This window comes from Onychostoma macrolepis, chromosome 19 (genome assembly GCF_012432095.1).
Source record: "Onychostoma macrolepis isolate SWU-2019 chromosome 19, ASM1243209v1, whole genome shotgun sequence".
Taxonomy (NCBI): Eukaryota; Metazoa; Chordata; class Actinopteri; order Cypriniformes; family Cyprinidae; genus Onychostoma; species Onychostoma macrolepis.
The window spans coordinates 24,316,333-24,330,332 of record NC_081173.1 but is presented as its reverse complement, the minus strand read 5'-3'; the positions used below and the strand labels follow the sequence as shown (position 1 = coordinate 24,330,332).

The window sequence follows — 14,000 nt, the reverse complement described above, 5'->3', positions numbered from 1 at the left end:
GAAGACAAAATTGCTCTGTTAGCTGTGGAGTTAAGACATTTACAAATATGATGAAAAGATGAATATGAGACAAAACTACAGAATGTCACATTTTATTATTAGCCGTTTCACCAAATAAAAAGAACAGCACTTTTAGAGTTCATCCCACTCATTGATGTGAGCATAAGTATTGGGACAGTTGAACATAAGGCAGATATAAAAGATTAAAAGCTATTATTTAGTTGCAGATCCCTTGCGCACAATCACAGCAGTGAGTCTGGGACCCATAGACATCACCAGACTCTTGCTCTCATCCTTTGAAATGCTTTTCCCAGCCTTTAATGCAGTCAATTCCAATTGTTGCTTGTTTTGCAAAGTTTCTCTTCAGCTGGTGAAATTCATGTTCAGTCAGATATAAATCTGCAGATTGACTTGGGCAATCTAAGACTTTCCATTTCTTTGCCCTTATAAACTCCTTGACTGAACTGGCAGGGTGTTTTGGGTCATTGTCCTGATGCAATATGAAGCACTTCCCAATGAATCTGGTGGCATTTTCTTGAATATTGGTAGGCAAGATGGTTTTATACTCTTCCAAATTCATTCTGCTACTGTCATCATACATTAAGTCATCAGTAAAGTTGAGAGGGTCTGTTCCAGAGACAGCCATGCATGCCCATCCCATGACACCACCTCCACCATGCTTTACAGATGAGGCTGTATGCTTTTTTGCTTTCCCATCACTTCGATAAAGGTTCATCTTTGTCTCATCGGTCCATAAACACAGTTCCAAAACTCTTCTGGCTCACCTTTGTGCTTTTTTGCGAACTCTAATCTTGCCTTTCTATTTTTGGAGCTGGTCAGAGGTTTGTATCTTGCTGTGTAGCTTCTGTAATTCTGTGTCAAAGTCTCCTGAGGACAGTAGATTGTCAGAGCATCACCCCAGCTTTCTGGAAGTTGTTGGTGATTTTACAGACACGTCTTTTAGGGTTCATTTTTACAGCTTTTATGATTTGTCTGTCATCAACTACTGTTGTTTTCTCTGCCGATCAGGTAGTTGTTGGTTGCTGGTGTCGCTGGTGGTTTCCAAACTCTTGATTTCTCCATGCCCTTTGTTTTTGCTATAGCTCTAATTGACTTCCTCTTTTCTTTTAGCATCCAAATTGCTTGCTTTTCTCTCAGAGTCAGCTCCTCATCTTCACCCTAGTTTGTCATCATCGAATGCAAGATTCAGAATGCAGAAGTAATGGATATAACTGATACGACACATTCCCTGCTTTTAATAATGCAACAGGACACAACTGATCACTCAGAAAGTGAGTCAACTGTTCCAGTACTTATGCTCACATCAGATAGAGGGACGAAACTCTAAAAGTGCTGAACTTCTGAGCTGGTAAAACATCTATGTGTTGAATCACCCAATAATAAAATGTGACATTCTGTAGTTTTGTCTCATATTCATCTTTTAATCATCTTTGAAAATGTCTTGACTCCACAGCCAACAGAGCAATTTTGTCTTTACTGTTCCAATACTTTACTGTTTGGAGGGCACTGTATAATAACATTCGGGGTTTTTCAGTTGTTCATCAGTTTATTAATTAATTGGTTTATAGTCACGGTTGTTGGTCATGTTTATTGATGAGATTCCACTCCAGTCCAGTTGGTGTCAGTGTCGCGGAATCCTGTGAAACGGTGCAGCGGATGTTGAGGAGATATTTCACGATGGTGGAAGAAAAAAATGTTTATGAGTCAAATGGTTAGAGAGGAACGGTTTATGATCGTTAACAGTTATCACTTGTTTGTTTAGACTAATATATTTACGTGTTATTCGCGTTTTGCAGGGAAAATATTAATTTAAAAACTGCATTTCCAGTGCAAGCACAGCTCCGACTGCAAGCGTTAATTTCTCTGGAGGCGAATTTGTCATTTGTGTTGAGAGCTGGCATTTATTAGATATTTACACACAATACTTCTGAGGAGTACAGGAAGATATGCGATCAGTGGAGCTGCTTTGATGAAAGTGATGCAAAAGTAGCTTGTCAGCGATTCTTGTGTCTGATTCACTCTCTTATGAACTGAACTGATCTGATCTGATCGGTGGAGATGTCTCTGGTAGCGTACGACAGCAGCGACGACAGTGATCGCGATGAATCGCCGGCTTCACCTCTTCGACCCGCGGGCAAGATCGGCGGACTCTTCGCGTCTCTGCCTGCACCGAAAACCGCGGATCAGACATCAGCTCCTCAACCTAAGAGGATGAGTATGGATCTGCCCAAACCCAAGAAACGCGCAGAACCCGTTAAAATCACCGTTCCCGAAATAAAACCAGCAGATGTGAGTTTTACAGATCTATTAATGCCAAATCATTTTACTGAAACTGTTTCTGACTGATGCTGTTTTTCTGTTCTAGTCTGACTCTGATGATGACGAGCCCGTCCGAAAGAAATCAGCTCCTCAGGTAACGTTATGGATTTAAAAAAAAAAAAAATTGAGAGTAAAGTTTATTTATTTTTATTTTTCCTTCACCAAAACAGCTGTAATTTAATTTTAAATGAATATTTCTCCCTTTTCTGACCCTTAGAATTAAACAAGCTAATTTAAAAATATAAAAACATCCTTAAATATTAAATGTCTATAATTAGATATAAATATATTTATTAAATATACATTATTTATAATGAACTATGTGATCCTTAGGATTAAAAAAGCTGTTTTTAATAGTTAAATATATAAACATAGTATTAAATATCTATATTATATCTATAATTAGATTTTATAATTGTCTATAATTAGATATAAAAATTATTGAATAAAAATCTCCTCATTTTTTTCCATACGTGAATTGGATTTTAATGCTAATTTATAAACCATTCAAAACAGACCTGTGAGAAAAAAACATTTTTTCTCATCAGGGAGTTGCTGTCATAGCAACAGGTCCATAAATTTAAACCTGCTCGGGAGGTTTATTTCATGTAAACAGGATTAGATTGCATCTTTTTAAGCAGAACTGATACTTAAAACATGTCCCAGCCACCGCTACTTTATTATAAGAGTACGCTACTGGTCCAGGGACAATAATTTAAAATAATACTAATTTGAAAATAATATAACAATGTTGTGTAGTCTATAATACTATAGACACAGCCAGTTTTACTCATTGAAAGATTTATTAGTGATGAAATAATTACTTTATAAATGTATTGGAGTCTTACACACATGCAGTACAGTTAATCTGAGTCATGCATTAATTTGAGTGGTGACAGCTATTATGGGAGTGGCTTGATGGAGCGCAGGAGATGCAGATAAGAAACTTTAATTAATGCTGTCACATAAGAAATCTGCTTCAAAGATAAAATTAAATGAATTGCTAATTACAACATTGAAATAAAAATGTAAAACCTGTACAAATACTAGAAATCATGAATATAAATAATTGGGAATCATGTAAATAAATTACACAAAAATTAAAAACAGTGCACATTTAATTTATCTATTAGCCTATAACTTTTGTGCAGTTTTGTTCGTTTGGCTGTTTCCTTATAAAAGTCCAGAAATGTGTAAACTTTTTTCATCAGGTGTCTTTTTTAATGATATGATGTCATTACGTTGCTGTCTTGCCGCCAGCCAATCGCTGCATTGCTGATCGTGGTTTCGAGTATCGATACATCTGCCCTTTTCGGGGAACACGAGAACGCACAGTAATCTTAGACAGCTTAATCCAGATATTTTAATCTAATACGCAAATTCGTTTGAAGAGCCAAATTAGCCAGAGATCAGTTATCAGGATTAGAAGATCTGGCATCTTTCAAATCATCTCAGATGTAATAAGCAATCTCGAGGTGGTCCTCACTGCAGAACACAAGATCCAGGGGGCGAGGTTGGATCCAGATACAACTCCTCCCACCTTACATATACCTAACCCTACCGTCTCCATCTTTGTTCTGCATTGAGGGGCTACTGGAAATCTCCACCAATCAAAGAATCTAGTGCTGTCATAACAAGATTTGCTTGTTATGATTCTTTTGTCAAATGAAAAATCTTTTGTCAAAATAAAAGTTTTTGTTCACATAATATGTGTGTGTACTGTGTATATTTATTATGTATATATAAATACACACACATACAGTATATATTTTGAAAGTATTTACACCTATATATTTATTCATATAATTTATATTATATATATATATATATATATATATATATACATATATTTAATATATTTTTTTCTTAAATATATACATGCATGTGTGTGTGTTTATATATACACAATAAATGTAAACCGTACACTGCTATTTGTTATGTAAACAAAAATTTTTATTTTGGATGCGATTAATCATTTGACAAGAGAATCATAACAAGCAAATCTTTCCGCTCTCAAACTACTTAAATATTTGTATGCATAATATGCATATTTTGTATTAAACATAAAATATATTGTTTCTGTACACATAATCAAAATGTTTAAATCGATTGTTTAATATAATTCATTTTTAATTAAATGATGTCATTCATAATGCTTCATAGGATTGTAGTTCTTTCCCTCATGAATAATGATTAAGGCATATGTTAATGAGCTGTTGGTTGTGGCATCATTCCCACAGCATTGTTGCGATGGCCCATTTTTCATCATAATGTTAAAAAACGTGAATGTATAAATGGTCTGGGTGGATTTACATAATAGTAAATAATAATATTTTCTCCATATTCTTCCAGGGAGGTGGAGGTCTGTCCTCTCTGCTGCCCCAGCCTAAGAATATGGTGGTGAAGGTGACCGATCGGCCCCTGCTGCCGCACACCCTAACCAAACGCCCCGGGTCGGATAAGCCGAAGGCGACCCCAGCAAAGTCCCAGGGTCTTTCTGGAAGCAGCCCGTCCCCATCCGCCATTAAAGCGGCTGCAAAGTCTGCAGCGATGCAGCTAGCCAAACAAATGGCCGCGGATGAAGAGGGAAGTGACGATGAACTCGCTCCAGAGAACTACTTTTCCCTTCCGGAAAGCTCAGCACAGCCTGTGACGTCTCAAAACCCGCATTCTCAGCAGTACGTTCCCTCGCTGAACCCTCCGCCCGGTGTGGAGGACGCCCCACTGGACTTTGTTCCTAACGCAGACAGTTACAGTAGGTCAGCCGGAGCAACGCAAGACTATGAGAGCGGAGAATATCAACATCAGTATCCTGCAAATCCACTGCCAGAGACTTCTCCACAGGTAAAACCCGTCATTATGAATAAGTTTCATACACCAGTATATTGCTTGTCATGTCAGCAGCTGATGTTTTATGCGTATGTTTGGCAGGATTACTATGGTGAAGGATATTTCCCAGACCCGAACCCCGAGGCTGATGAGCAAGATGATTCGGGATCCTCTTCATTGTTCAATGATGAAGCAGTGAGTTGTTTTTAGCATCTCTATTACTCAGGGATGTGTTTGTTCTGTATTTTTCAAGCTGAAGTATGACCCACATACATTTTTAATTTTATAGTGTTAATATTAACATGTTGTAGTAGTAACAGTGTAATTTAAATAATAATGAAATAAACTATAATAATAATAATAATTATTATTATTAGAATATTTTTTATTGTACAGTACAATAGTATTATTGCAATAGTATTAAATCTTTAGTAATTTAATTTTTGTCATTTAATTAGTGATAAAATAAAAGTATTATTTAGAACAATAACAACATTTTTATTTATTATTGTTAACATTTATTATTATTATTACTACTTAATTCTCTTTTTTTATTGTACGGTATATATTTATTCCACTCATAGACGTAAATATTAGAATTGTAATTTTCTTTTTATTCTTTTAAAATAGCATAATAATCATTGTTGTTGGTATTTTTAATTTCTCATTTTAAATTTTTTTATAGTATTGATATGTTGTAGTAACATTGTAATTGAAATAATAATGAAATAAGATATAATAATAGTTATTAAATTATTTTTATTTTATAGTACAATAGTATTATTGCAATAGTAATATATTTCTTTCTTTCTTTTTTAATTAAAATAGCAATAAAGTAAAAGTATTATTTAGAACAACAACAACATTTTAATGTATTAATTATTACTAAATTCTCATTTTTTATTGTATAGTATAATTGTATTTTTGCAATAGTAATGTAATATATGTAGTATATATTTCTTGTGACCTTGGACCACAAAACCAGTTATTATGGTAAATTTTTCAAAATTGAGATTTATACATCATCTGAAACCTGAATGAATAAGCTTTCCATCGATGTATTTGGCTGAGATACGACTATTTGAAAATCTGGAATCTGAGGGTGCAAAAAAAATCAAAATATTGAGAAAATCGCCTTTAAAGTTGTCCAAATGAAGTTCTAAGCCATGCATATTACTAATCAATAAATTAAGTTTTCATATATTTACAGTAGGAAATTTACTAAATATCTTCACGGAACATGATCTTTACTTAATATCCTAATGATTTTTGGCATAAAAGAAAAATCAATCATTTTGACCCATCCAATGTATTTTTGACTATTGCAACAAATATACCCCAGCGACTTAAGACTGGTTTTGTGGTCCAGGGTTACATATATTAATTTGTTTATGTAATGATGATCATATTATGATTATTTAAATTCTTGATTTTTATTGTACATTATAATAGTATTATTGCAATAGTAATTTATTTTTATGTATTATATGTTTTTTAGTAAAATGAATTTATTTTTGTAATTTAAATAATAAAACATTATGATTATTATTAATTTTTTAAAAATCTTGCAGTACACTAGTATTATTGCAATAGTAATTGATCTCTTTATTGATTGAATTATTGTAATTTAAATAATTAATCATTATTATTATTATTGTTTAGTCATATTGAATAGTGAAATTTTGATCACATTTTTAACTTTATAACTCTAAATATTAATCTTAGGTGTGTATTTATTTAACTTCTTTGAATAATACTTAATGTATATATACTTCATTTATGTATAATTCTGTATAGCGATGGGGTGTTTTGAGTTATCACGACTCAAACTCATTTTTTGGTTTGTTTGTTTTTTTGTGCGTGTTTTTTCAGTTTCGGCGGCTACAGGGCAAACAGAATCGTGGAAGAGAAGAAATCAAGTTCTTGGAGATCAAAGGAGACGATCAGCTGAGTGGCAATAAGCAATGGCTGACAAAGAACATGACAGCAGAGGCAGAACCCCGCAAGTCCTTCAGCAAGGTGAGCAGCACGTCAAGTGTCCATTTTCTGTTGGCTTTGTATGTTTGAAGGAGATAAATGAAAGAAAAAGTCTGACTTTTCCACCTCATTTCCAGAAAAAAGGAGATCAGCCAACAGGACAACAGAGACGCAAGCACCAAATCACATATCTGATTCATCAGGCCAAGGAACGCGAGCTGGAACTCAAGAACAACTGGGCTGAAAACAAGTTGACTCGACGACAAACACAAGCCAAGTATGGATTCTAATGGACTGGATATCGAGATGTTGTGCACATCTCTACCTAATGTCGAACAGATTTTGTCAGAGACTGCAGCCAATACAGAAATGTCATCTTTTTGCCAGCTTTCAGAGATGTAATACCAGTTCGTATTGTTTCAGAGAGGAGCTGAGGACTTTAAAGAAGTATTGGCTGCTATTATAATGTTTAAGATGGATACCAATTGTCTACCTAATACTATCTTTCCATTTGAACTACATTGGGTTTTGGGTCGCCTGTAACATAACAGTAGCTGTGTAGGTTCACATGATTTATTTGTTTATTAAATGATTGGGATGTCTTGACTTGGGAAGGTCTTGTCTTCCACACTGCCATCGTGAGCAGTGGCATATATAAAAACGATGATGGAAAATGTGAAAAACTGGAAACACTTTACAATAAGGTTCTTTATGTTAACATTAGTTAATGCCATGTGTTCTGATTTTTTTATAGCGTTTATTCATTTTGGTCCGTGTTAATATAGAAATACTGTTTATTGTTAGTTGAAAATGCATTTACTAATGTTAATGTATACAAAATTAATATTAAATGTTAATGTATACAGTCTTATTGTAAAGTATTGCAAAAAAAAAAAACCTTGTAAAAAGTTTTTGAGTGAATCTTCCCGTCTTTTAGCTGCTTGTTTTCATATGAATGTTGATTCTTAATGGTAGAACCATGAATAAAGTAAAACAATTTCACTGCAACTGTAGGAAATATCCCAAAATTTTCTTTTTGTGTGTAAAAACACTTTTATGTGTGAAATAGTTCATATATCACTGCCAGAAATAAAAAATACATAACCCTGTGCACAATAAATTTTCTTTACAGTATAATTTGACATTTACTATATTTTTACACAGAGCTGCAGAAGATTAAAAGGACTTTAATGCTAAATGTGTAAAAATGTCTCAAAATGCAGGAATGAGTTTAAGAGACAAAACATTCAGTTGAACAATGATTTAATATTAATTGAATTTGGGTGTTTTACTCAACTTAAAAAAAAAAATTTTTTTAAATGTCGAAAATTACAATTACCTGAATATGAATTTGATACTGATTTTTAGCCCATTTAAATGGGTTGGACTTGTAGTAAATAAACCCAGTCGTTCCTGGAGGATGGAACACTGTGAAGGTCTAACTTGCAGAATTCTTTGAAAATTATTTATTTAGATAAATCACCAGTATGTTAGAAATATCTCTTGGCAGGGCAGAAAGTTTGTTCAGGTGGCACATTGGGTCCAATGCCAAAAAAAATAGTTATTGCTGCACTTGGACAGCATGCTCTTACAGCCCGATCTGGGCAGACTAACCATTTTCAAACAGATGCTTCCCAGAATATTTTGTCATATCACATAACACGCAGTGACAAGATGAGCCAGTGAAAATGGCAGTGATATTTTGGTACTTCAGATTTCTTTCTCAACAGAGAATGATTTTGATGAGGTGGAAGTTGGAACAAGACACTTCCAGCTAAAAACTATGCTATACAGACATTCTGAAGTGAGACATCGACTCTTGGCTGTTCTGGAAGGAAAGGATACTTCTAAGTACATGCTACGTAATAGATCGCAACATAATCACTAATGAATGCATCGTGCAGTAGTGTAAATAATGTGAAGAGATGTAAATAATAGAATCATATATCTCAATATATCCAAATAGTGGAAAGAAAAAAAAATTCATGAAAGTAATGCAGCAGTCAGAGGTTAACCTAGTGATTTAGGTTACTTGAAGTAGGAATAATACTGTTATTTATAAATATAATATAATATATATAAAAACCAAAGCTTTTTCTCTCCAAATTTATGTATTTTGATGTTATAGGAAAATATTTTATAAAAATGTATAAATAAATACAGAATATTAATTCTTTTTATTTTTAAATATACAATTAAGCCAAGTTTCTCCTATATTTCCCCAAAATTACGTATTTTGGTACACATCTTTGTGAAAAGAGTAAATATTTGGTAATTTATGCACACCACTTTCATCAGTCATTTTGATTTTATGTTGTAATAAATAAACACCAAAACAAGTGGACAGTGATATAGCAATATGGGTCATCCCATCGTGAAATGTTTAAAAAAAAAAAAAAATTTAAAGACAAAGAACATCGTATATCATGCATCATGCAGTAAACATTTTTACATTTATTTGACTAGATGCACTTCATTTCCCTGTTCTAAGTGAGCATTTACATAGTGTGATAATGATAATGTTAATTTATTTAAAAAATGTTGTACTTTGACTCTTTAGGACAAGTTTGAAAAATAAGAAAAACAGACCACACAAAAAGAAATAAACAAAAATCATTTTATTTGTACAAATTCCTTGTGTATATTCTCCAAGTCGTTTCCTGCAAAGCATTTTAGTGGAGAAAACACTATTCTGACTGCTCTTGCTTTTCCTGTTTCTTCATCAGCAGCTGTTGACTGGGCTCCACAAACGGCACCACAGACATGGGCACCCTGATGGTGTCCACTCCGTTCACCTGAGAGAGAAAAACACAACATTCAGATAGCAAGTTCTGCAAGCAATGAATGAATTACATGAGAGCATTTGAGCTAAATTATCATAAAACTGTATTATAAAGTAAATGTACTAACTGTGACGTTACACCAGTACTCTCCAGGCCCTGTGATTGGTTCTTCTGGAAGAGTCAAGGCATGTGTCGGCACAACCACACCGAGCTGTGGACAGAAACAAAGCAAATTGTAAAAAAACCCCAAAACACTGCATTGGATTATGCGAACAATGTGGGTCTGCAATATTTTTATACACACATATACTTAAAAAATAATAATTCTATCTTACCCGTCTAAGAAACTGTCTGCAAACAATCTCTTTAGTGAGCGAGTACTGAATTGAAGTGTGCATGGGAACTTCAAGCTGTGTTTTCTTCAAGAATTCAACAGTCTGTAACATGAACACAAAGACTAAATGAAGCAGCTCATATGGAAACCAATATCAAAATATCAAACATGTAATTTTGTAGTCAAATACACAACAGCTTAGAGATATATATATATATATATATATATATTAATGTTCTATAGTCGAAAACACACAAGTTAACTCACTAGCATTCCTGTGCGTGTCTGGACTCTGTCCTCGGGTCGTCCCTCCCGAAGTAGCTATAGGAAAAAAAGAAAACTGTGAACGCTTGAAATGATGTTAATGTTCACCCAAAAGTTATAATTTGCTTAAAAAGTCCTCAGCCTCAGGCCATCCAAGATGTATATGAGTTTGTTTTTTTTTATTGGAAGAAATTTAGAGAAATGTTGCATTACATGACTTGCTCACCAGTGGATCCTCTGTAGTGAATGGGTGCCGTCAGAATGAGAGTCCAAACAGCTGATAAAAACATAACAATAATCCACACCACTCCAGTCCATCAGTTAATGTTTTGGTAATTCTATATTTTTGTAAGAAACAAAGTTATCATTAAGATGTATTTAACTTTGAACTTGCAGCAGTTTTTCACTTCACAAGATGTTAACTGATAGACTGGAGTGGTGTGGACTTGTGATGTTTTTATCAGCTGTTTGTACTCTCATTCTGACGGCACCCATTCACTACAGAGGATCCACTGGTGAGCAAGTCATGTAATGCTAAATTTCTCCAAATCTGTTCTGATGCAGAAACAAACTCATTAACATCTTGGATGGCTGGAGTAAATTTTCAGCAAATTTTCATTTTTTAGTGAACTATTTCTTTAATGACAAATGAACTGATTTGAAGATGAAACTAACCCTTATTTCCTCTGCAAACATGTCTTTATTTTCTTGTGATGGATAGACAGCCAGACCTTGGGGTAGCAGTTTGTTGCGGCCCAATGATTTTTTCACAAAAACGGTGTCGCCTCGTCCACCAAGCCCTGTAAAATAAATATTTAGTCAAAAACCCCAGTTTGGAAATCATACTTAACAATTTTTCATGAGGCAAAAGCACTCACTGGGCACCGTCTGAGTGAGGATGAGCTGCATTTTGTCCTGGGCTTTGTGTTTTGTGTCCTCAACCAAGCGGTACACCCTGTGTCGGCGGGGATGTAGTCTGGGTGGCTTTCCCTCTTTTGATAAAGGAACCTTCCAACAGCGTTCAACTATAACTGTTTTCTGGAATAAGATTAAATTAATAATTGCTTAGAAAAACATCAAAAGGTGTAGATGCATTTTACTTCAATTCCAGCTCCAAAGTTCAGTGACGCCAATATATACAGTCATGGCCAAAAATATCGGCACCCTTGGTAAATATGATCAATGGCGGCTGTGAAAATTAATCTGCATTGTTAATCCTTTTAATCTTTTATTTAAAAAATTCACTAAAATCTAACCTTTCATTGGATAATAAGAATTTAAAATGGGGGGAAATATCATTATGAAATAAATGTTTTTCTCTAATACACATTGGCCACAATTAATGGCCTCCTTTTTTATTCAATACTTTTTGAAACCTCCATTTGCCAGTTTAACAGCTCTAAATGTTCTCCTATAATGCCTGATGAGGTTAGAGAACACCTGACAAGAGATCAGAGACCATTCCTTCATCCAGAATCACTCCAGACCCTTTAGATTCCCAGCTCCATGTTGGTGCTTCTTCTCTTCAGATCGCTCATTTTCTACAGGGTTCAGGTCAGAGGACTGGAATGGCCAGCAGATGCTTGGTTTTGTGCTCAGTGACCCATTTTTGTGTTGTTTTTGAGGTTTGTTTTGGATTATTGTACGGTTGGAAGATCCAAACATGGCCCATTATAAGATTTCTAACAGAGTCAGTCACTTACTGATTTTTTATCTGTTGGTATTTGATAGAATCCATGATGCCATGCGTCTAAACAAGATGTCCAGGACCTCCAGCAGAAATATAGGCCCACAACATCAAAAATACAGCATATTTCATTGTACGCATGGGGTACTTTTAATCCCTGTGTTCACCAAACACATCTTGAGTGTTTGCTACTAAAAAGCTCATTTTTTAGATTCATCTGACCATAGAAGCCAGTCCCATTTGAAGTTCCAGTCGTGTCTGATAACTGAATATGCTGGAGTTTGTTTTTGGATGAGCTAGAATTTTTCTTGAAACCCTCCCAAACAACATGTGGTGCTGTAGGTGCTGTTTGACAATTTTTTTCTGGTTTTCTGACCCCGAGACTCAACTATTTTCTACAGTTCTCCAGCTGTGGTCCTTGGAGAGTCTTTAGCCACTCAAACTCTCCTTCTCACCGTGCATTAGGACGATATAGACACACGTCCTCTTCCAGGCAGTTTCGTAACATTTCACGTTGATTGTAAATTCTTAATTATCGCCCTGATGGTTGAAATGGGAATTTTCACTGCTCTAGCTCTTTTCTTAAAGCCACTTCACTAATTTGTGAAGCTCAATTATCTTTTGCTGCACATCAGAAATATATTATTTGGTTTTTCTCATTGTGATGGATGATTAAATGATATCCATGGCTGGATAATTTAATGTTCATAATCACGCTCGTGTGCTCAAAATTGTGAATATGAATGGGAATATACTTCAGAAATATTTTACTCATAAGAATTTCAAGGGGTGCCAATAATTGTGTCCAACATGTATTTGAGAAAAACTTTTATTTCATGATATTTCCCCCCATTTTAAATTCTTATTATCCAATGAAAGGTTAGATGTTTGTGAATAAATAAAAAAAATAATAAAAGATTAAAAGGAATAACAATGCAGATTAATTTTCACAGCCTTCTTTGATCATATTTACCAAGGGTGCCGATATTTTTGGCCATGACTATATATATATATATATATATATATATATATATATGTGTGTGTGTGTGTGTGTGTGTGTGTGTATACACATATATATATCCGCATTAAATATGTGCACGCATAAACTAAAGTTTAACTGTTTGAGTCATCAAACATTTAAAGAGTATATAAAAAATAATCTTATGTGCAACTCGCCAGACGACGTCACAGTAATAACAGTCAGAAATCATGTATTCTGAATTGCAAAACAGCATGTTATCTGCCACTGCGTTTTCAATTTAGATCAGTTGTTTTCCTGCCGCTTACCTTGCATGCTGTTTGTGACAGATTCTGTATTCGACTCAAGGAAGATTTCAGATTTGTAAGATTCCAGCAGCTTTGAAGGACAAACCTTGATGATGCGACCGCCCACATGATTACTATAGACTTTACGATAGAAGATTAACGAATGTATTTATTTGGAAATATGAATCATAGCCACCAACCGTAACAAAGCATAAATACTCTGTCAAAATTCACATATATTTCTGCACTTATGTCTCACAAACTGCCCTTGCATTCCCCAACCACATGAAATGCAATGAGATGTTAAAGGACCCCTAGATGGGTGGTTGTTTATTTTGCCTGACAAAAAAATCAGAACGTCGAGTCGAATATGTACTTGCTTTAATATACTAGTATAGTACAACACACGTGTTTTCCAAATTGTTGTATTATATTATAAACAAATATATATACAAATAATAAATATGTACAACGGTAGTCATATAACTAGACACCTAAGTTATTCGGTTTCAAAATAAAA

At 34.3% G+C, this 14,000-nt stretch overlaps 2 protein-coding genes across 2 annotated transcripts; one reads left to right on the top strand and one right to left on the bottom strand.

The window, feature by feature from the left end:
• Positions 1–1,651: 1,651 nt before the first annotated feature.
• On the top strand, positions 1,652–8,266 carry prcc (proline rich mitotic checkpoint control factor). Its single transcript, XM_058752463.1, has 6 exons — positions 1,652–2,310; positions 2,387–2,434; positions 4,693–5,184; positions 5,272–5,364; positions 7,042–7,188; positions 7,284–8,266. Exons 1-6 carry the CDS (start codon positions 2,080–2,082, stop codon positions 7,434–7,436), a joined length of 1,164 nt encoding a protein of 387 aa, XP_058608446.1. The 5' UTR covers positions 1,652–2,079; the 3' UTR covers positions 7,437–8,266.
• A 1,482-nt stretch (positions 8,267–9,748) lies between these two features.
• On the bottom strand, positions 9,749–13,796 carry mrpl9 (mitochondrial ribosomal protein L9). The gene is made up of 7 exons (XM_058753952.1): positions 13,502–13,796; positions 11,406–11,565; positions 11,203–11,327; positions 10,531–10,584; positions 10,265–10,366; positions 10,057–10,140; positions 9,749–9,941 (listed from the first exon to the last, which is right to left on the bottom strand). Exons 1-7 carry the CDS (start codon positions 13,607–13,609, stop codon positions 9,834–9,836), a joined length of 741 nt encoding a protein of 246 aa, XP_058609935.1. The 5' UTR covers positions 13,610–13,796; the 3' UTR covers positions 9,749–9,833.
• Positions 13,797–14,000: the final 204 nt, after the last annotated feature.